Below are 24,276 nucleotides of genomic sequence, written 5' to 3' on the forward strand. Positions count from 1 at the left end.
CGTGGAGGGTACTTCCACACCCGTGGCTCATTATTACTACAAAAGAAAATAATTATTTTCGAAACAGTATCCATTGTGGTATACTGAAAATAGAGTACTGTTAGGCTTTAATTACCCCAATCCCTCCATACTTCATAACTCGAAAAAAAGATATTTTTTTTATATATATAAAGTTGCCAGACACGCTCCAGAGACAGCATAGTAATCCACATGGGGAAGATGAGTAGTCAGGCCCATATTTGGTGGTTAGAAAAAACCAATGGTACCTGTCCCATCATTCACTGTACAGCAAATAGCCCCCAGGATAAAAATAGAGAAATGGGCATAAAACTTCTTACCGAGTCTACTGATTCTTAAGGCTCGAAATGGCGTCAGCAGGTGGAGCTCCAAAGAACACAACCTGTGTTCGTGGGTGAAATATATGCAAAAAGGTAAAGCCATTCCCAATATAAACATATTATGCATATCAAACATCCACACTTGCCTCCTATTGTAAGCAAAAAGGTAAAGCCATTCCCAATGTGACCATATTTACATGTAAGGCAACCTCGCTCACCTCCCGTTACACACCCAGGGTGTGAGATTCAGTTAAAAATATTTAAGTGCAAAATCTCCCTGCCCAGCTTCCACGGGACCTGAATAGAGGACCAAAGTTCTTTGGAAAGCAGAGAGGGGTCACCCGTTTCCTGATCACCCCACTCACTGTTCTGCAGGACTGCTCCAGCACAAATCGTGCCTGCATACCAGAGGACGCCGCGAAGATTCGGGCATGTTGGTCCTACGATGGTAATATGCGCTGCCTCACGTCTCCAACGGTCCCTGCACTTTCGCGTAACCACGTCAAAGAGCGTCATTACGTGCCTAGTGCTCACGGGACTTGTAGTTTGCACATCCTAATTAGGGCATCCATCGTTGTGCCTACAACTACCGCGTGTCATTACGTGCCCAGTGCCCAAGGGACTGGTAGTTTTTACATCCCCGCTAGGACAACCATCCTTGTACCTACAAAGGCCGCATGTCACCCTTGTTTGTCCCGTGGTATAAAAAACCGTAACACTAATAGGCTGTCCAAATTTAGAACGACATCAACGGCTGATATTCGAGATACGATTTCGAAAAATGTGGTGTTAAAGTTGTTTCTTCAGGAACTGCTATTACATGGAATAAGTCCATAAATATTACCATTTATTTAAGTCTGGTCCATGGAATTAGGACCTTAACTCCAATTCTCTGGATGTTAAAGTAAAGACTCCTGGTTTACTGCTACGAGGAGTCCGTCAGTAAACATCATAATTGCAGCCTCATAACAGCTAGCTGGAACATGCTGAAGAGCCTACAAACCTGGGGTCTAGTTAGAAGAGTATTGACTACCAGATATAGAGAGAGCTCTCCCATACCATATTTCTTCATCACCCCAAGATACATCACGGTAATCCATCATTCACAATGTTACTTAAAGAATCGGTTACACAGTGATGTGCAGGAAGCGGAAAAAGGTTGTCTAAACAAAAAGCGTGTCTGACACAACAATAAAGTTTGTTGTGTACAATATTAAAACCCCTACGGCTAAGCTGCCGTTCACAATAACATCCATCACAAAGAAGGGGAGAGGGTTCAAGAGTGAGTTCCACCACCCCAAGTTCAGTATACACACACCAAAGGGTGTGGGGAACTACAAACACTGTGACACAAGGACAGGATTAAGGAAAAATAAATTTTATTAAAAAAACTTGAATTTTAATCCTGTCCTTGGGACCCATGAATGAAGTACCAGTGGGGACCCATGAGCCAGTTTTAACGAGCACTTTCTAACTGCACTTTAAGTCTATCACTTACCCAGTCTGGAAGGACAACACTAATTGTTGTGATCACTGTATGTCACTTATATGTTGTTCGTAGAATTAATTTTTAATTTTAATTTTTTGTCTTGAGTAGTGTGTTTTTGTGTTCCCCCTCCCTATGCTCCGCCCCCTGCGTGGCTACGCGGGGGCGTATTGTAAGCAGACCCGATGATGAAGCATGTCACACACATTGTGTGTGAGTGAGGGCAGTATTTTTAATGAAATTTATTTTTCCTTAATCCTGTCCTTGTGTCACAGTGTTTGTAGTTCCCCACCCCCTTTGGTGTGTGTATTCACACTGTCTTAGCAGCAGCTCTAACATTAGACTCCTATTACACAACACACCAGCATTCCCCTTATTAGTAAATGTGTGTAAATGTAAATGTGTGTGTCTTGTAAAGCGCACTGCTACCTGGAGGCAACTGGCGCTATAGACCACTGGGGAACCCGTCCTGGCTTTCCCTGTGAGATGTTCTCTCCTGGGTATCTCCAAGGTGAAACCAGGCATCCCCGGCGTTTGTGGGGGGCCGTTGTGGAGATGAGGCAAGCTAATGCCCAGAGTTGCCGAGTGTGATCCCTGGTTAGAGTAGGCACTGAGGTGAGAATTATCGAGCCCGCTGACCCTGGTTCACGACCCTGGCGCGTCAGGAATTGAACCCTGGTCCCGGGCCGTCCTCTGCTTCCGGGTCTGACTCCTCTAACCAATGAGCCACACCACTCCACTAGTAATAATACTATTAAAAATAATATTTCTAGTGTATTACATAAATGTGCTGCCTGGTTTTGCTAGTGCAGCTAGTTACTGCCTTCCAGTACAGCTTGTTAATAATATTCCTGGTATTTTCTTACTTCCAAGACTGCCTTATTATATAATACTAGTGTACACCAACCATTGCTGCTTTCTGATTTGAATACTTCTAGTGTACTGCCTACTGTTGCTTCCTGTTGGTATTTACATTTCTTAAGTTTTACCTAGCAGTGCTTGTCTGTTAATAAGTCTTGCGGCCTGTGAATACAAATACTGTGTGTTCTACCTACCAGTGCTGTCTGTTGATAATACTCCTAGTGTAATACATACCACTGCTGCTGCTAATTGATAGTTGGGGTGGGCCACTGCCTGTCTGCATTTGTCTAAAATTAATACTAAATGCCAGATCACAGTAGTCTGCTAGACTGTCCAGTTTGAATGAGGACTGTGCACCGGAGTCCAAAAAAAGCTTGACTCTGAACATGCTCTAGGAAGAGCAAAACCATGGAAACAAACAACTGTTTCAAAATACTGGTCTGTATTTTACTGCTAGTGAACCAGCATCAACTTGAAGCAGGGTATATGGATACCCTTGACTAAAGGTTGCAGTGTGCAACTACACCTGCCTGTAGGTGTATTCAATTGGGGTCGACGTGTCCCTGATCCCAAAAGGAAACCTCCATGGGCATATCAAATTGTTCACCACATCCTATGCGGCACTTAGTCTCCTGACAGTTTATTGCTCCCTGTGCTTGCAGTGGTAATAGCCAAGACATCCTTTAAATTTCCATGGGGCACGCCCTCATACAAATGAGGGCATGTACCCTTGACACTGTGGGTGCTAAACTTGTGCCATTGACATAACAGAAAGAGGCATGAAAGAAAGAGCGTGCAGTCTGTTCTGTTGCACATTTGTGCCCAGTTTCAGGGTTGAGCGGTGGAAAAAGTATTGTATATCCTGTAATTGCCTCTAATCTAGTTTATAGTTTTCTGATGGATACTTCTAACTGACGGTTTCTCACCTTGTGAATATCCTGAAGGCTCAGACTTGTTCCAGAAACTCAAAAAGCAGTGCTCCTGCCCACAAGAAGGTTGCGTCGTGTGGCTCCGTGCTGACTTTGTTCCTCTGTGAAAGTGACAAAGGGAGCCACATATAATCGCTATCCATTTGCGCTGACGTCAGTTCTTTTCTTTTGGTGCCTTCAAAAACGAATCAGGAGCTCTGTTCTTTTTCTTCACTTGAGATTTTTTTTCTATGTTATTTTTTCTCTTAAGTCTACCAGTGTGCTAGGGAACATGCCATTTTCTAAGACTACAGGGTTTAAACCCTGTAGGTTTTGATGCAGACTAATGTCTATGACAGATCCCCACAATGTGTGTCTTGGTGTTGAGTATCAGCGCAGGGCTCCGATTTCTGCAACTGCTGTGGCCAGATGAACCCGAAAGCCATCCAAGAACGTCAGGTAAAGCTCTATGTGGCAAAACATATAAAGATTTTGTGCAGATCTGGCTATCTATCGAATACCACAGTGCGGACTCATTCCTGCAAAAGACCTTCATAGAGGCTGAAGTCCTCAGGTTAGTCCAAGAAGAAGGATAAGAAGTCAAAGCAGGACTCTGACTCTTCCCACCACTCTCAATCCCTAGAGAAGGGGCAAGAGCATCACCTTGGCTCTCTGTGTCACTTTGATCCTGTTGCACCCTGCTTTTCGTCTGCGTCAGCTATGTGTTAGCAGATCAAAGTCTTTAGGGAGGCCATGCTGCACATTTTCAGATCACTTCGAGGTCCATCTAGCGCCTTGGGGTCCCAAGGATCCGCAGGGGCCTCTGGTCGGGTTACCTCTGGAGTGTCTTCCTCAGCGCTATATGTGCCTCTCAAACTCGCTTCGAGTTCTGCGCTGGTGATGGTGCCAACTTTGGTTTTGGCACCAAACTCTGCACCAATGCCACAGACGTCCCTTCCGGAGGAGGAGCCACAATATGTGACCGTGTCTGAATCTGAGCTGCATTTGTCGCGACCTCAACTGAGGCCGTGCTTCAAACCCACTGTGGCACAGCCAATACTCAATCCTTCCGACTCAGACACAATACCGTTACTGAGCAGTTGAGAACCAACTTCTTAACTCATATTCCAACCAGAGCCATCCATGTGTGAACAATAATGGGAGTAATGGAGGCGAGTTTGCCCTATCCTATGATGAGGGAAACTGGTATGTACCATTTGTCTAGATACCTCACACAATACTGGGTTTGTTTCCCCCACAGCCTTCGCTTCACCATGCCAGCAACAGAGAAAAGTGCATCTTATGCCACAGTCATATAGAGAATTGCTAAAGTTCGTTACATGCTCCTCCCCACTCCAGGCGTAAAAAGTACTGACCAAAGGAGCTGGGCCACTCCTTGGGTCCTTTTGCGCAAGTATGGCAGTTCCACAAACGTTTTGTCCTTTTTTGGGATATGCCAGTGGCTTGGCGAGTAGGTAGCGCTAGTCCCAGGTGCCTGAACAACAACCCTACCAGCCCTTTAGAGGTTGGCCATTTCCCCAAAAAACAACGCCTACGCACATCTTTAGCCCACCCCTCCATCAAAAACCTAAAAACCTCTTTAGTGTGCCATTAGTAGCACACATCCATCCTGTAGGCATCTGGACCTGCCACTTACTCAAAGGTCGCTGGCAGAGCATCACATCAGACGAATAGGTCCTTCAAGTCATCCAACAGGGCAAAGCCCTGCCATTGCATTTTGACCTTCTGCACCTGCCACCTACATCAGAGCAGCTTTCTGATGACCACCTGTCTGTTTTGCATCAGGAGTTGCAGGCTCTTTTGGCCAAAGGAGCCATAGAGTGGGTTCCCTCCTCGAAATTGAAATATCCTCTTTTGCTTTAGTGCCTAATCCCCTCCTGTTAAGCAGACAAACCCCACAATTTGTTTCACTTAGGGTCTGCTCTACATTTCACTTACCAGGTATTCTCCACCTCGACATCTCTTGATGCTGTTTACCTGCTTCACAGGATATTAAAATATCAGCTTTTCAAAAGATGCGCATGTTGACGCCCACTTGCTGCCCCCCAACCTCCTCCACCACTTATCTCATTGATCATTGTATGGACACCAAGGGCTTATGGGGTTGTGGCATTTTAAAAGTCTCACTCCCTAATGAAACACTTTTTAAGTGCCCATATTTTGACTCTTGAATATTAAGGATTATGCAGGTCAACCAGCCACTGCAGTGCCTCTTTTGCTAAAGGCTCCCAAAGCTTCAATTATGATATGACCGCTATGAAAACCTTTAGAGGTATCACTGTTAGGGATGCCTTTTCATATGTAGCCTTGCTGCTTTAAAGGGAAGGCCGTCCAATATGCATTTTTATTTGGAACTCCAGCTCCCTTTTATTTGCCTGTGATTTTTCCTAGCTTGCACATAAGTACAGGTATGCACTGTCCTGGGCAAGTCTTTTTATTGATTGTACTTTGAGGGCGAAGTGATTCACTGCGGACACCACTGGTATGATGCTAGGCACTCTCAGGCAAGACCTTTAATTGGCAGCTCCTTAGAACACTTGAGGACAGTTTTCATAACGTTTGTACCTATTTGGAAAAGAGGAAATAAGAGACTAGCATTGTTAAAATGAAAGTGAAACTCTCACAAGAAATGTCTGCTGTTCACCTTTTTGATCAGAGTTGGAATCCAAAGATTGATCCTAACCTCTTCGATGCGTCGGATGGACATGGCCGTCCGACGTTACGGTGCCGGGGGCCGTCCGAACTGCGCATGCGTCAAATTCTGCTGCACTGCGGCTGAATTTACGCCGCGTCGAAGAGGTTAAGTATGTATCGAGGTTTTTTTAGATCAGGAGCGAGAAATATCGGGGGGGAAATATTGTGATACAAAAATATAGTGATGCTGAAATATCTTTGTCAAGAATATAATTTTTTTAAGTAAGTAATATTGGTACGAATATTGTTGGTTCTATTATTGTTTACAATAATATAGTTGGAAAAAAACATAGGGGCCGATTACGATGGCGGTAAATCCGTGACCGCCGGGCCGGCAATGAGACCCGCCGGTCGCGGATTTACCGCCATCACCCTTAAAATTCCCTCCGCCAAATTAGGATGGCAGTGGGAAGGGGAAAGGTACCTCAGGGGTCGGAAAGACCGCCCGCCGTGGTCCCACAAGGCGGGTCTTTTCCGCCCACCTTGCGGGACCAGGTACAATGGGGCAATGGAGGCGGTGCCATGCAGGCACCGCCGTGGATATTAGGATTCCTGTCTTTTGCGGCGGAGTTTTCGCCCCAAAAAGACAGGCGGAAAATGCCTTCGGTGGCCCGTTGCAGACCCCTAGATACCTATGGTACCCCCCTACATTTGCATGTACAAGGTGGCAGGCACCGCATGGTGCCTGCCACATTGTACATGCAAATGTGAAACATGTATTTTTACATTGTGGTGGGTGCTGCCACCCGCCACAATGTAAACATACAGGATGCGCCCGCCAGTGTGGGGGGCGCATCCTAATTAGTTTTGCGGGACCCCCGCCCCTAAGGCGGGCGGTCCTTTTTCCAGCAATGGCGGGTGGACTTTGTCCACCCGCCATTGTAATCAGCCCCATAGTTTATATATTAATTTTGTGTTATTTGTATAATTGGTAATCATGTTCTTAAAATATAGTTTTTAATTTTAAATGATTTAGATGATTTAAATTAATTTCTAATATTGATTTATAGTATTGTAATGGGTTGCGTTTGTAGTGAGATAGGGTGGAAAGGTAATTAAGTAATAGTTATTTGTTAACTAATAATTTTTAAGTATGTGATTGATATTAATTATGAATACTAGGTAATACTAATTCATTTTAGGCCGAAATCCAACACTTTCTCTACTGTCGCACAGACTGGAATGGGAACAGTAAATCTTAACCCTCCGAAGTCCAACACTTTTACTACTGCTGTACAGACATGAGTGGGAAAAGTAAATTTATCCCCTCGAGTCCAACGCTTTTCCTACTGTTGCACATACCGGAGTGAGGATAGTAAATCTTCACCCCCACCCCCTCCGATGTCACCATAATTTGAATTTGAATATTCAGGTTTATGCTGGTTAAGCAAGCTACTGCTGTGCCTCTGTTCTAGAGGCTCCCAAAGCTTTAATTATTATTTGACCACTATGAAAACCTTTACAGGTACCACTTTCAGGGATGCCTTTTAATATGAAGCTTTGCTGCTTGAAAGGGAAGGTCATTTGTTGTATACTGTTGCAGAGTCTTGAGTGGGAATAGTAAATATAACCCCTCCGAAGTCCATCACTTTCCCTACTGTAGCACAAACTAGTGTGGAAATATTAAATCTTACCCCTTCGAAGTCCAACGCTTTCCCTACTGTTTATAGTATTATATAGTGAATGTTTTCTCTAACCAAAAATCAAAGTATACTAACCAGCTAGCTACTGCCGTTTAGCAGAGCAAAGAATGCACAACTATTTCAAATTCATGATAGTGGAAGGAAAAAGAGGTGCATTCTCCATAGAAGAACCTCACCTCCAGAGCACCATCTGCATGTGCCAAACCACACACTCTTACACTTCTGGACACCCTATGGCAACCTTACTTAAGATCCAATGGGCTAAATATCCTACCCAGGCAGAGTGAAATACACAGAGTAGAATTGCCTCAGTAAGATACAGAAATTGGATTCTGCTGATATCAAGACCGGATACATGAGGAGGATTGTAACATTGTAGAGCATCAATCATATCTCTACTTATGTGTACTCTAGTTGTATAGTGCGAACCTCAACACAAGGCAGCAGATTTGCAAGGCTAAAGTGTTAAGCCAAGATGGGGTGTTTAGCCTATATAATTATGAGACCAATTCACACTTACTTGGTTAAGAGCTTAGATGCATAATTAAGAGGCCTTGCTCTGCATGACAGGCTGCATGGTACCCGGGGAAGACCTTGGCAAGTTTTGTTGACCAATGATGGTGCTTTTGCAAATGGAACTCTTTGAGGGGTTCTTGATGATTTCAAGGCTACGCCATGCCACCAGTTTGTACTCTGGGCTTCTAGTCGTGCCACTAGGGCTTGCTGTCTTGATTGAATACTGAACGGAGCTGTACGCTTTGCAGAACTATCCCACAAAATGGCAGCAGAGCGCAAGTGGTGTACCCTGTGCTTCTCTGATGCAAGAATTAGTTTGTGTTTGGCCTGAGAGGAGGGCTGTCTGCGTTGGATGTAAGTGTCGAGTTGGGGAGATCAACCCTCTTCACATTGCTGTCTGGGGTATGAGGTCCCGGGGCACTCCTAGCAACATTTGGTTAAAATCTTTTTTTATCAACATTTTGCATATTTTAAGCATATAGACAGAACAGTGTTTATACAGCCAAAAGAGAACGGTGGTTGCCAACTGTAAGGTGCCCAGTACCTAATGATACAAAAGGGGACAGATGGGTATATCGTAGTGGCTGTGGTGGGCCGCCGCGCAGTGTCCATGGACAAGACCTATCAATGTCGAAGTGTTTCAGCGCCGGTTTGCATGCAGACAGCATAGATATAGTGAAAATTGAACCGAATTGGGGACATAGGGCACAACAAAAGGAGGACAACACAAGGCATGGAATGGTGGGGGTAGTCGCTTGAGACCTGCTGCCGTGTCTAGTGCAGTCTGGGAGGCCAGAGCCAGCGGGATCAGATAAAGGAGTCTTAATACAGTAGGATTATTGCGATCAGGAAGTCAGTGTTACCCAGCATCCCCTCCAGTGGGAGATGGACTACGGATAGCAGCCCCAAAGGTCACGATTGGGTCACCTGTGATAGTGACTATTACTCCTATCAATATTTTGATCTTCAGAAAGGGAGAACGCAGCATATCGGATTGCAGTGTACTGGTTTTTTAGAAGTTCTAGAAAAGATCTTAATAGCAAAACAAACAAGCACTGGAAATACTAGTAGGTCGGACTTTAAAGGAATGATGTATGGTAATGTGAAGCATTACTAGTAAATAGCATTGGAATATGTATGCCTTTGTGTGGAAGCGATAGACTGTATGTTTAAAGGTCAAGAGATGGTTGCACTGTCAAGCCAAATGTAAAAATCCCTTTTGGTTAAGGCCCACACTCATTCCGTCTGACTGCTGCCAGATAAAAACCACATAAAATATCTAGTTATCCAGTACACTTTCATAGCATGCCAGTATCATGTGTAGATAGGTCCCTGAAAGTTCAAGCATAGCCGGTTGGATAAATAAACAAAACACAGCTGCATGGAAGGCACCCACTTTTTAGTGGATGCACACAACTTCTGCTCAATCAAAATCTTTACCTCTGGCTCCCAACACGTGGGGGGAGCCTAAGTCCCTCTATAGTGATACTCACATAATTGTCTGGTGACCGCTGCAATGTCAGACCAGATCATAAAAAGGCTAACCAGGTCTGGGTTTAGAGTTGTGTTCCTTTACCACTGTTGCTGCCTGCTGTCATTCATATATGTTGTCCAAACCCTTGATTGCATGAGGCGAATAAATAGGTATGCAGTTTTGGCAGTCTCCGGCTTCTTCTTATTTAAAATAATAATTAATCCAACTGAAGTAACTTCCCAAAATGAAATGACTTGTTTAATCTTGCTTTGTTTTCTTTTAACCAGGTGTAAAATTTGCCCCTTAACCTTTTTCACGAAGTCGGAGATGCAGATTCACTCCAAGTCTCACACGGAAGCCAAACCTCACAAGTGCCCTCACTGTTCAAAATCCTTTGCCAATGCCTCTTACCTGGCACAGCACCTACGCATTCACTTGGGTGTAAAACCCTATCACTGCTCCTACTGCGAGAAATCCTTCCGCCAGCTCTCTCACCTGCAGCAGCATACCAGGTAATAAGGGTGGTAATCTGCAAGTACTGTGACTTCGACTTCCTCTCCTTAGAGACCTATTTGTGCTTGTGATTTAGTGTCTCTTCCTTTTTAATGCAAACCAGCATTGGCAAAGCCAAGAGACCTGACTTTAATGTGCAAGTCCATGCAATCTGCATATATGCATACATTTGATTCTAATCATTGCCAAATAAAGGCCAGATCTATTGGCTCTGGCAGTCTTTGTTTTGTTTAAGCACTTGGATTGTGTGCTTTTTAAGTGTATGTATATGTAAGTAAAGATGTAGGTGTGTGTGACTCGTACACAATTCCTAATTTAAAACGTTGAAAAAGGCTGCTGCTTTAAAAAAATGCATTGTTTTCTGTCGACAATACATGTATGAGATAAATAATTTAATCTAAAAGGCGGGTTGCATTAAAAAAAGATTGTATTCTGTGTTTACACTTGCCAAATAATGTAATCTATCAATGACTTTTGAAAGGCAAAATAGTCCCTCCTTAAAATGCAATGAAAACATTCCATTGAAAGCATGATGATACAACAAAGAGCTAATAACATGAGCTGAGACAGAAATGCTCCTCTAGGAGCAGCCAAAGCAATTCTTTTGAATATTTGAAGGAATTGGTCATAATAGCTCTTGCAGACAATTCTGATGTCAAGCCAGACCTAAAAAGGAAGAGGAAGTTTTTTTGAAACATAACCCAAGTGGAATCTTAGCCCATTATACTTTTATTTTTTAAAATTGTGACTGGGCTTGGAATAAAGCTTATATGAAAGTGTTTTTTTCTGAATTGAAAGGATAATAAAGGAAAATAACATTGAAGTAGATTACATGAATACTTTTTCAAAGACGACAAATTCGTTATTCAGAGGATCGTGTGGGATAAAACACTTTACATGCTACCTCACTTGTTCTATTGTGTGGGAAAGGAATTACTAGATGTTACACATTGCCAATAAGAAGCAGGATCTCTTGCCATGTAACCACGTGTCTATAAAACTATAATTATTACTCAACAGTTGAATTAGTGAATTAAACTACAGTGCGAGTATTCATTCCATTCCATTAACCCATAATTCAAGGTACCTCTGTGTTCACTGATATTAGCTGATTTCATGTTATGTAATGTTAAAAGCTCACAGAATCCCTGTGTTAATTTGCTAGGCTAAACCATTTGTGGATCCCATGAAAGAATAGAGTTCTGGATCACCCCTAAGACTGTGAACCCCAAGATTTTTAGTTCATGCTATTTCCTCCCCTTTGGATCTTTTTTCCCTCCATTTGCTTTTCCAGGATGCAAGTGCTGATTTATTGTGTGCCTCTTGCCTGGCAGAGCTCCAGCTCATGATCAAGAGCAAGGCCTCCAAGAGATGACGTAGATCTTTGTATCTTCGTTCAGCATTCTTAGTTTGATCACAAATCAGACCTACCAGGGTGCAAAGCAGGAAGCAAGCATTGAGTGTTTTTTTAAAGGAGGTATCCTCTTTTTCACATTTTCCATTTTATCTCAGAACAGGTTGAATTTGAGTCCAGTTCCTCGTCTCCGCCTTGTCTTGGGGTTCTGCTTTATTTCTGTAATGTTGGTTCCTGCAATCGACTGTGCATCTCACGGTCTAAAACTCCTCACTTCCTCTTTGTAATTTGGTGTGCCATTATTTTTCCTAGAGGAACATTGCGACCCTAAAATGTCACTGTGTAACTTAGGATGTCTGTATACTTTTTCCCTGTGCATTTTGGTAATGCTGAACCACATCTTAATCCCTGCTTGCGTCACCGTTTACACTTTTCTGGTGGTAATAACGATTTTCTTTGTGTCTTAGAACACGTTTGTTTCCCCTTCTTTTTGCATTATCTATTTTAATATTGTGTCGTTTGAAGGTCTTGTGTGTTCTAGAAATTTGGATTTGTAAATCACACCATCTCTTTTTACTTTGTCTAGTATTTTGTCGTTTTAGTTGTTGCCATTCCAAATTAATGTTTTGACATTTTTTTTCTTTCTTTTTGTCTAGAATCCACACCGGCGATAGACCTTACAAGTGTCCACAACCGGCTTGCGAAAAAGCTTTCACTCAGCTCTCCAACCTCCAGGTTAGTTACTGACTGAGTGCCCGGCTCAGCTCGCTCTTCACTATGTACAGTGACACTCGTTCACTGGCTTTCACATATGCTGCTGTATCCGCTACTGTTTGTCATATTGTTGTAGGTACTCTGCAGCCACTGGCTAGCTACTATACGAAATGAATCAAAAGTTCATCGAAAAGATTCTAAGCAGTGCATTTCCATAAATATTGTTTAAATAGCTCATTAAAAATGTATACATCTCAAACTAAAAGAGAATGTTCTTTGTACCTCCTATCCCACTGCAGTGCAAGAATTTTTATAGCCACAGGCATCGTTTTTTGGCCAATCAGCTTTTCCAACTAGAGGGGGGGCAGTGCCATTCTTAATCCTCTTTCATTGAGGGGCTTTGCCACGGATGCTTTTGGTGTTCACACACAGGATTTTAAAGTAAATTAGTTATTAACATGAAACTGCATGTATTTTCCCCGCGGCCAAGGGTTTAATGCTGAGTTTCCATTACCAGGGGAAACAGTGTTGGGTGTAATGCTTGAATTAATCTCGGTCACTGATAATTATTCTGGACTCCATTCCAGTGCATCTTAGTTTTTGTTCACTGTGCCTTCACAGAGAGTGTCGAACCTTAGGCAGATCAGTTGTGGTTCTGCTCCAGAAGGTGCAGTCCAACCTAAAATGACAGGCCGTGCACCCTCTGAATGGAAACACAAGCAACCACAGTTCATTTTCATCCTTCTGTGACCTGTCTTTGACAGCTCCGTGGAGAATGGCCCATCTGGTGGGCACCAAGACTGATTTGCCTATGGTTGGCATCTGTAATGACACAGGCAAGATACATAAAATGGACTGGATTGTGGCCCAGAGGAACTGCAAATGATTGAGATTAAATCTAGTATTAGGTTCATCCCTTTACATGTTTTTAAAGTTTCCAGAACCAGGCATCTTCTCAGCCAGTTTAGTTTTCTTACCTGAGATGAGATTAGCTCAGGTTAATGTTTCTCATCTTGCCTCAAGGATTCTGTTTTTATTTGGTTTCACTGATTTATCAGCACCTCGGTACTCTGAAAAAAGAGTGTTCGAGGCATATGAGCTGCAGATTTCACACTATGCATAGATGGCCACCTAGTGTTGGGCCCGGATGTTTGCAGTTTGTTTTGTTGTAGAAAAGTATTTGGAGGTCACGGGATAGGTGACTCCTCCTTTGGATGATACTGCACTTGGGCATCGGCTCCATCCCCAGATTGTTTATTTCCGCCACCGGGCTTGGATGTGTTTCCAGTGCTCCGTGTTGGAATCGATTTCCTTCGGCGCGCAATCCTCACCAACTTACAGAACTTAAGTTTCGAACGCTTTTCCAGTCGACGCTACCCTTCAACACTGAAAACCTCGAATCCGGTCGACGGCCTTCGGGCCTAACTAGACCTCGACTCCAGTTCATGTAAAGGACGCCATTTAAAAAGTGTCCTCAATGTGGGTTGAAGTTTACCCACACCGACCTTCATGAAGTGTGTAACCTTTGCCTCTCCCCGGAGCACGAGGCCAAAGACTGTTCCGCCTGTGCCTCTTTCCGCTCCAAGAAGACTATCCGGGACGGATGAGCGAGGCGAAAAATGGCTTGATCTTCTGCTTCGATTCCGGACAACATCTTCGAGGAAGGCGTCAACGTTCCTGTTGGACCCGGCCTCGTGGCGTGGTCCCACTCCTCCCGCATGGCGGGCCCTGGACGACACCGACCCCTGTCCTCCGGGCTAAAGCTACCCCCTCCAGCCTCACGAGAGCCGCCATGCATGGCGACCCCCGGCTCACCCCCCTCCAGAACATGGCGACCCCTACTCGCCCCACGCTGCTGGTCCGACCCCTATCCCGGGCCACCCTCTCAGGCCCCGACTCCATCTTGGGCCTTCCACGTCCGGGCCCCGTGGCCTCGGCCGCGGCCCCGACATAAAGGCACCAAGATCCGACCAGGTGGTAAAGCGGCCACTTGACGGATCAAGGAGGAGGAGAGTTTCGATGGCCCTCCAGCCGTCCCCAGACGCCTGGTTTCGATCGCCCTCGGGCCTCCCTGGGCGCTGGCTCCACCCCCCTGCTGGGTGTCTGGACACTCTCATCCCGGCCCCTCTGACCCACTGGTGCGAGGGTCCGGACATCAAAGGACTCCAGACCTATATCTGGGGCAGCTCTGAAATGGGTCAGCAGTTGTATCCTGGAGTCGAGAGACCCTGAGAAGAACTCGCCTACTTCGAACTCTGTAACCATCCTCGGAGCCCTGCTGGCGCTGCCGCGGCCCGACCTTCGCTGAAACCATCCTGGGAGCCCTGCTGGCGCTGCCGCGGCCCAACCTCGCTGAAACCACCTTCGGAGCCCTGCTGGCGCTGCCGCGGCTCGACCTTCGCTGAAACCATCCTGGGAGCCCTGCTGGCACTGCCGCGGCCCAACCTCGCTGAAACCACCTTCGGAGCCCTGCTGGCGCTGCCGCGGCTCGACCTCGCTGAAACCATCTTCGGAGCCCTGCTGGCGCTGCTGCGGCTCGACCTCGCTGAAACCATCTTCGGAGCCCTGCTGGCGCTACCGCGGCCCGACCCCGCTGAAACCATCTTCGGAGCCCTGCTGGCGCTGCCGCGGCCGACCCAGAGGAACCCCCCAGTTCGAGGATTGAGAACTGAGCGCAGGGTATCCCTGTACCTGGCTGGTACCAAGACTGTCCCGCTACCCCCTGCCCACAGATACTAAGACCTTAAGGATCCCTTGATCCATTTGTACATATATTGCTGAGATAACCTGCCTTGATTGCTGATAAAGACGTTAAGAATCTATCCTTGTGTGGTGTCTATCTGTGGTAGGGTAATTGCTCGCCTGTACGATCCTAAGAGAGGAACCTCGCCCGGAGGCCTCTCGGCGGCGCTCAGCCAGTTCCATACGGAGAGGTGGGTCGCGGGGTGGTCGGCCAGATAGTCTCTGCCTCCCCCCTAATATCACCCTTCTAACAGTTCCAGAACACGACGTCGACAGCAATTCAGAGGCAGAAGACTCCGAAGTCGAGGACATCACTCCAGTACAGCGGGTCGTAAGTAAGACCGTCGACCCCGACCCTTCCTCGACACACCCAAAGAAGGCCCCGGTCACACCCTCGGGCTCGGGTGCACACCAACACACTGCTTCTACTGCCCCACCTTCGGGCCCAGCCAAGAAGCTAATGAAGCTTTCAGGCAACTCTAGCTCGAGTCAGCCTTCGCACGGTGCCGGCGCACACTTACTTGCACCGAAAAAGACAACTTCACCGGCCATGCCGGCATCCAAACCATCTGCACCGAAACCTAGGTCGGAACCAAGCAAACCCGCTTCGGATTCGAAAAAACCACCGGAACTAAAAGAACAATTGGATCGAAAAAACATACCGGAGCCGAAAAAATCCTTGGAACCGAAAAAAGCTTCGGAGCCGAAAAAGACTCCTGCTTCTCCGGTTAGACATAGCCAAAAAAAACAAACAAATCGCTTCAGTACCAAAATCTTCCTCCGCACCAAAAGATCGGCCTCCTGCAGAGGACTTACTTTATCCAGACCCGGCTCAAAAGACTCTAGCTAAAGATCCAATCACTGGACAGCTAATTTTGGCTTCAAAAAAGCGACCACTGGACACTCCAGCTCTGCATTCAAAGAAGACGGACATGGCTGCCTTCCCCTTAAGACTGCCTTCTCCTTCTCTTTCAGCTGTCATCACCACATCCTCCCATACCACAACATTCCCCAGCATCCTCTATCATACCAGATGATGACAACAGGGATGATAGCTCTGATGACATGGGGGGGTAACATGCCTGATCCATTATAACACCCCAGATGTCCCAAATGTCCCTCAGGATGACATATGCCCCTCAAGGCCTTCCCCACCAGAAAACAATATGGGTTTCAATCAATTAATTCACAGGGCTGTGCAATATCATGGGGTAGACATGCACACAGACCCTGTAGATGAAGACTTCTTAATGGATACCTTTTGATAGTGCAAAAAAGGTCCTCATCCATTCTACCAATGCTTAAAGGAGTGATTAAGCATGCTCCTGAAGCCTTCAAAGACCCAGTCAGAAGTCGGGTCATTTACCCTCGCATAGAGAAAAAATATAAAGCTGCTCCCTCAGACCCAGCATATATTAAAGGTCCTGTACCACTAGACTCACTTGTAGTTTCCAATGCACGTAGGAGAGCAAACTCACATACATCAGGTGAAGCTCCACCACCAGATAAAGAGTCTAAGCTACTTGACGCATCAGGGAAAAGAACGCCATCTCAAGCAGCAAACATGTGGCGTATCGCCAATACACAGGCATTATAAGCCAGATATGACGGGGAACATTATGACGAATTAGAATCATTAATGAGCCACTTCCCTGATAAGTACAAGGATAGAGCAAATGAACTTATCCAAGAGGGGGAAAAACATTACAAACACCTCTATTCGGTGTGCACTGGATGCAGCAGATACTGCCTCTAGGGCAGTTAACAACAGCGTCCTATTACGTAGACATGCCTGGCTACGTATATCAGGGTTCAAACCTGAAGTACAAAGTGTCATTCTTAATCAACCCTTTGATGAGCAACACCTATTCGGACCTAATGTAGATGTATCACTTGAAAAAATGAAAAAGGATACAGATACCGCCAAATCTATGGGAGCCCTGCAGTCGCAGGCTCCCAGACGTTCATTTCATCGCTCATCTTATTGAGGTACCACCCGGGGATACTCTTCGGACACAGCTTCTACCTCGTACAAAGCCCCTACACAGTCCACTTACAGCAAGGGCTACCAAAGGGGTGGTTACAGTGGTTATGTTATGTTATGTTATGTTATGTTATAAAACGCTTATATAGCGCATGGCTACCCCAGCAACGAGGCGTCCCAGCGCTTGCAGACAAGCCGAATTACATAACACCCAGAGGGATGAGATAAAGTACCTGCTCAAAAGGAGCCCTAGATAGAAGAAAACAGCCAAGTTTTAGCATGTTCTCGAAAATGAAGGTGATTAGTGATGGAGCGCACATCCAGAGGGATAGAGTTCCAGAGTTTTGGAGCCAGGAACTTAAAAGATCGGCCTCCAGCTCTGCACTTCCGGATCTTGATGGTACAGGCAAGGGAAAGATCCGCAGAGCGGAGGGCACGTGGCGGGACATAAAAGGAACAAATTCCTTGCAAGATTTGGGGACCTAAACAATGCAACATTCTGTGGATAACACACAAGGCTTTAAATTGAATGCGCTGTTTAACGGGCAGCCAATGGAGTCTACGTAACACCTGAGAAGCGTGGCAGCGTTTCGGCAGACCGAACAAAGTACGGGCTGCAGCGTTCTGGGCTCTTTGTAGTCTATTAACGACTGTCAGATTGGACCCAAGCATAAGAACATTACAATAGTCTAGATGGGATAAGACCATAGCTTGGACAATTGTCTGACGGATGGAGGGTTCAAAGAAGCCGAGGATAGGTTTCAGAGAGCGCAGGCGACCATAACAAGTACCAGCGACTCTTTTTGCGTGGGAATCCAGGGTGAGTGCGTCATCTAGAATCATGCCCAGATTTTTAACTTCCCTCTTGGGCGTGGGAGGGGGGCCCAATGTAGGGGGCCACCACCGCTCATCCCACTTTTGAGTATCGGTGCCAATAAGGAGGACTTCAGTCTTAGATGAATTTAGCTGAAGGCAGTTCTCTGTGAGCCAGCTGGAAATGGCCAGAATGTCCTCTTGAAATTTGGCTTGATCTCCCACGGTGTTATTAGAAAAGGTAAAAATCAGTTGCGTATCATCCGCATAGGATATTAATTTGATGTTACGTTCCCTGGCCATTATGGCCAAGGGGCGGACATGCACATTAAACAGCGTGGGACTGAGGGCAGAGCCCTGTGGGACACCGCAGCCTAATGGATAACTGCTGGATGAGTATGGGGGAGCGTGAACTTGGAAGGAACGGTCAGATAGAAATGACACGAACCAGTCCAGAGCTTCATCTCTGACACCTATCTCCCACAGTCTCCTAAGCAGGATCCCATGGGAGACGGTGTCAAACGCTGCGCTCAAATCCAGCAGCTCCACAGCTGAGGTGCTGCCCCTGTCCTGTGCCACCCTTAGATGTTCCATAACGGCTAGTAAAGCCGACTCCGTGCTATGTTTAGCACGGAATCCATTCTGAGACTCCTCCAAGATCCCGTTAGTCTCCAAGAAACCCGTCAAGATGGAATTTACATGAGCCTCCGTAACTTTGGCCAAGTACGGAAGCAAGGAGATAGGCCGGAAGCTTTCTGGCGTGGAAGAGTCCAGGGTAGGTTTTTTTTAACAAGGGGATCACCTTGGCGTGCTTCCACGATTTCGGGATCGTGGCTGACTGCAGAGATTTGTTAATCAGTTCCCGCCCTTCCGTCATGATGGAGTTCTGACACAATCTAAACATCTCTGGTTTGACAGGATCTTCCGGGGACCCCGATTTGATTCTTAAAATCAGGAGTTCCATATCTGTCTGAGAGATGTGTGGGAAAGTTACGAGGGAATAAGGAAGATCTGGTGGATCTGTAACAGATCTAGAAGTCATAGACGGGCCTCCAGAATTGAATGTATTATAGATCCCTTGAACTTTGTTGATAAAAAAGTGCGCCAGATTTTCACATTGTAAGTCAGACACTATGATGTTATTAGTCCCGACAGGTGGTTTAGTAAGCTCCTTCACTAGCGCGAAGATAGTTTTAGCGCGATTAGTGCTGGCATTGATCAGATCAGTGTAATAGCTAGCCTTGGTCTTTTTTATAAGCCTATGATAGGCTTTAGTGGCACTTCTAAAATTGGATTTGGCAACAGAGTCATACGATCGCCTCCAGATACGTTCAAGTACCTTGCACTGCTTCTTTTTTGATTGAGAGTGCCTCACAGTACCATAAGTGGGACTGTTTGCGTTTGGGTCTAGACATTTTCCTAGGTATAAAATAATCCAAGGACTCATTGATCCATTCTCTATAGACTAGATCCGCCTCCTCCAAGTTAACAGGCCAATCTGGCCGGGAGTTTATTAGTCTAGCCTCAAACAGAGCCCCATCAAGTTTTTGCCATGCTCGTCTCCAAAGAGGGTGAGGAGGCTTTTCCCCAAGGCTGGCTGGAATCTTAACCGAGATCTGTACTAGGAAATGGTCCGTCCAGCTAAGAGGACTGGGGGTGGAGACTGAAATTCCCTGGATGTTTGAGAACACCGGGTCCAATAAGTGACCTGCTAAGTGGGAAGATCCTACAACCAGTTGACATAGTTGGCAGGCTTCCAAATCCCCCAGAAACTTAAGTATGGCCGGGGAACTACATGACTCCAAATGGAGGTTGAGATCCCCCAGTATACTAAAGTTAGCTGACTGCATAGTAAGAGCAGAGACGTTTAAAACCAGCGCTTCTAGGGGTAACAATAGCAAAGGCAGAGGTAAAAATTACAACTTCCGCTCTGCCTCTACCCCTGCCCAATGACTCCCTTCCCCTTCCCTCGTCCCATTCCACTCCTGTCGGGGGAAGACTTCAACAATACCTGCCAGCTTGGGAAAACATCACATCAAACAGGTGGATGCTCCAAATAATTCAGTCAGGTTACTGTCTAGAACTAACATCCACCCCCCCAAACATACCACCCAAGCATCGTCCAATGTCACAAGAACATTTAACACTGCTCCGACAGGAGGTAATATCCCTCCTGCAGAAAAATGCAATAGAAATAGTTCCAGAGCATCAGAAAAACAAAGGAGTATATTTACTATATTTCCCAATACCAAAGAAGGACGGCTCTTTAAGATCCATCCTAGACCTCAGACCTCTAAACATTTACATACAGTCGGACCATTTTTACATGGTCACACTCCAACAAGTCCTTCCACTTCTGGTACTAAACGACTTCCTGGTCACCCCAGATCTCAAGGACGCCTACTTCCATATTCCCATCCACACAGCGCACAGAAAATATCTCAGATTTGTGCTAGACGGACAGCACTACCAGTTCAAAGTGCTCCCATTCGGAGTCACAACAGCGCCAAGGGTGTTTACTAAATGTCTAGCAGTAGTAGTAGCAGCACACTTAAGAAGACAACATATTCATGTCTTCCCATATCTAGACGACTGGCTCATAAAAGCCAGCTCATACAGCCAGTGTGTACAACACACTCACGCTACTATTCAACAGCTTCACGACTTGGGATTCACAGTAAATCACACCAAATCGCATATGCAACCCTCGCACATACAATATCTTGGCGCTACAATAAACAGCCAACTAACACTAGCTTATCCCTCTCCAGCCAGGATAACAAGTGTGCAAACTCTCCTAACAAAATTCAAACCGCAACACTCGCTACCAGCTCGAGTGTTCATGCAGCTCATAGGAATGATGGCATCTTGCATATTTATAGTACCTCACGCAAGACTGCAAATGCGTCCATTTCAAATTCAAGTGTCAGGCCAAGCTGTCTTAGTCCGCAAAGACAATATGACCGCTATGTACTACATAAACAAACAAGGGGGAACACACTCTCTGCAGCTCTCTCCGCTAGCACAGCAGATATAGAGATGGGCTCTACCACTAAAGATCTTCCTCTTAGCAAAACACGTCCCAGGAGTACAAGACATTATGGCAGATCTGCTAAGTCGACAAACACAGCAGATCCACGAGTGGGAACTTCATCCGCAAGTTCTTCATCCGTTCTTTCAAATGTCGGGACAACCTCAGATAGACCTCTTTGCCACCCACGAAAACGCAAAATGCCCAAGCTTTGCCGCCAGATACCCACACCCATTGTCCAAAGGCAATGCGATATGGATGAACTGGTCAAGACTATTTGCATACGCTTTTCCTCCTCTCCCACTACTTCCGTTAGTGGTACGCAAACTACAACAACATTCCCTAACGCTCATTCTAGTCGCTCCAACTTGGGCCAGACAACCGTGGTACACCACGCTGTTGCAGATGTCTGTAGTACCAGACCAAAAACTAAACCTGTCTCCACGCCTATTAACACAGAACCCTGGAGAGATCAGACAACCGGACCCGGCTCAGCTCAACCTAGCGATTTGGCTCCTGAGGTCATAGAGTTTGGTTACCTCAACCTTCCTCCGGAATGTATGAACATTATCAAAGAAGCTAGACGTCCCACTACTAGAGCATGTTATGCAGCTAAGTGGAAACACTTTGTCATATACTGCCAAAACAACCAAATAAATCCCTTAGACGTGTCTATTCAAGACATCATAGGATATCTATTACACCTTCAAAAGTGTAATTTAGCTTATATGTCTATCAGACTACACATTGCTGCCATTGCAGCATACTTACAAAATAGACAACATTTATCTCTTTTTAGAGTACCAGCTATAAAAGCTTTCATGGAAGGACTCAAAATAATAATTCCTCCCAGAACTCCACCTGCACCAGTGTGGAACTTAAAATTTGTCCTTACAAGATTAATGGGACCTCCTTTTGAACCATTACATAAATGTGAATTGCAATTCCTAACCTGGAAAGTAGCTTTCCTAGTAGCAATTACTTCTCTCAGAAGGGTTAGTGAACTACAAGCATTTACCATTCAAGAACCTTTTCTGCAAATGCATCATAACAAAGTGGTTCTTCGTACTAATCCTAAATTCCTTTCTAAAGCAATTTCACCATTCCATCTAAATCAATCAGTTAAGCTGCCCGTATTTTTCTCGCAGCCTCAAACAGTCGCAGAAAGAGCTCTACACACCTTAGATGTCTAAAGAGCATTATTGTACTATATCGAAAGGACACAAACTTTTCGTAAAACAAAACACATTTTTGTGTCTTTTTCACCACCACATAAAGGCAACCCCATATCAAAATCAGGGATCGCTATGTGGATTGTTAAATGCATACAAATATGCTACCAGAAAGCCAAACGTACGTTAACAATTCCTCCAAAAGCCCATTCAACAAGAAAGATAGGGGCTTCAATGGCATTCTTGGGGAACATTCCCCTAGATGATATATGCAGAGCACCTACATGGCTTACACCGCACACATTCACAAAGCATTACTGTGTAGATGTGCAAACTAAACAACAAGCCACGGTGGGCCAGGCTGTACTAAAAACACTGTTTGAAACAACTGCAAGAGATACTGGTGGTCGCCGCTAGGTGTGGGTACTGCTATACAATCTATGCATAGTGTGTAATCTGCAGCTCAATTGCCTCGAACGGAAAATGCTACTTACCAGTATGCATCTGTTCTTGGCATGTAGAGCTGCAGAGTTACACACGTCCACCCGCCTCCCCGGCTACCTTTTATCTGTTCCAATATTATCTTAATTAGATGCAAATCACATGGACATCACTACCTCTTGTACAGCTCCATCACTTCCCTAATGGCGAAAAACAATCTGGGGATGGAGCCGATGCCCATGCGCAGGATCATCCAAAAGAGGAGTCTCCTATCCCGTGACTTTCAAAGACTTTCCTACAACAAAACAAACTGCAAACATCCGGGCCCAACACTAGGTGGCCATGTATGCATAGTGTGTAACTCTGCAGCTCTACATGCCAAGAACAGATGCATACTGGTAAGTAGCATTTTCCTTCTGCTATTTTCCTTTGGAAGATAACCAGCTAAGCTTTTTTTTTTGTATGCTATATACTCAAAAGTAGGTCCATGTAAATAGTTTGAGTAACTTTTTGGCTGTTTAATTATCAACATTGTAGGTTAAGGGGCATCAAATTATTGTAGTGGTGCAGATGAATGCAAACACTGAGTGCAGCTGAGTGTCTTTGTGTCTGATTCGGCATCACTACATTCCGGTAACGATCAAGACACGTTTGCATTTATTCTTTGCTGTTTTCCCTTAATAAATTTGGAAATGAATACATCATCGGAGAGTGCTACTGATTATCCTAATAACTATCTATAGCTAGATATAGATATTATGTAGATATTTCTTTATCTTTCGATTTGGAGAACACCTCTGCTGACTAGGAAGGTGTCCTGGTGCAGATAACTACCGGAGTCTACTAATTTGGTTCTGCATCTGTCTAGTGTGTAGAGCCCGGTTTTCGCTAATTTTCTAAACTCCCAACAATTCGGAGGTGGAACGGAAGAAGGCAGGGAGATTGTTACGTAGGCATACTGCCTGAACTAGAAAAGCTCTGATCCCAGGGAGCGATTGCGCTGGCACCACCAGAAGATTAGTGTCTGAAAAGCACAGTCTGTGAGCGAGATGACACCGGAAGAATTTCTTACAAAGATAGGCCGATCCTGGTCCATAAATAGCCTTGTGCACCATACACAGAGATTTAAAAAAGAATCCTTTCTGGCACAAGAAGCCACAGAGGCCAAAAGCAGATGAAGAACTAAAGCTAATTGGGCTGCTGAAGTCTGGATATGGAAAAGCTTCCCGAGCAGATGGTCAGGAAAGCCTAGAAATAAGGAGTCTCCATAAACCAATCTGCTTAGGATCACCACCTGGACTATCAGAGGTTAAAAATTTATCAGGAGTAGGGGTAGAATCTTCTGAAGTGTTTCAAAAATGCAAATTACGTGGAGGGGAGTATGTTGACCTGAGATATCAAAGAGAGATCTGTATCAAATTGGAACCCCAGATTTCTTACGGCTGAAGAGGAGGTAAGGGGAACCGCCTCTGGCCATGGTCAAAAATTGGCAGGTGAAGGCCGTGGTACCTTTCCTTTAGCGTAGCAGAGAACCTCTGTCTTATCTCAATTAAATGTAACAGAATTCTTTT

The 24,276-nt window shown here is 45.3% G+C and overlaps 1 protein-coding gene across 10 annotated transcripts in view; it reads left to right on the forward strand.

Annotated features, from left to right (window-relative positions):
- ZNF362 (zinc finger protein 362) overlaps positions 1-24,276 on the forward strand; it is a 215,980-nt gene that overhangs the window by 163,487 nt on the left and 28,217 nt on the right. For all 10 annotated transcript variants that reach the window (XM_086922207.1, XM_086922208.1, XM_086922213.1 and 7 more), the window contains 2 exons: positions 10,229-10,453; positions 12,465-12,543. In XM_086922207.1, the coding sequence (XP_086778333.1) occupies positions 10,229-10,453; positions 12,465-12,543 (304 nt within the window). The remainder of the gene's footprint in view (positions 1-10,228; positions 10,454-12,464; positions 12,544-24,276) is intronic.

This window comes from Lissotriton vulgaris, chromosome 5, assembly GCF_964263255.1.
Source record: "Lissotriton vulgaris chromosome 5, aLisVul1.2, whole genome shotgun sequence".
Lineage (NCBI taxonomy): Eukaryota > Metazoa > Chordata > Amphibia > Caudata > Salamandridae > Lissotriton > Lissotriton vulgaris.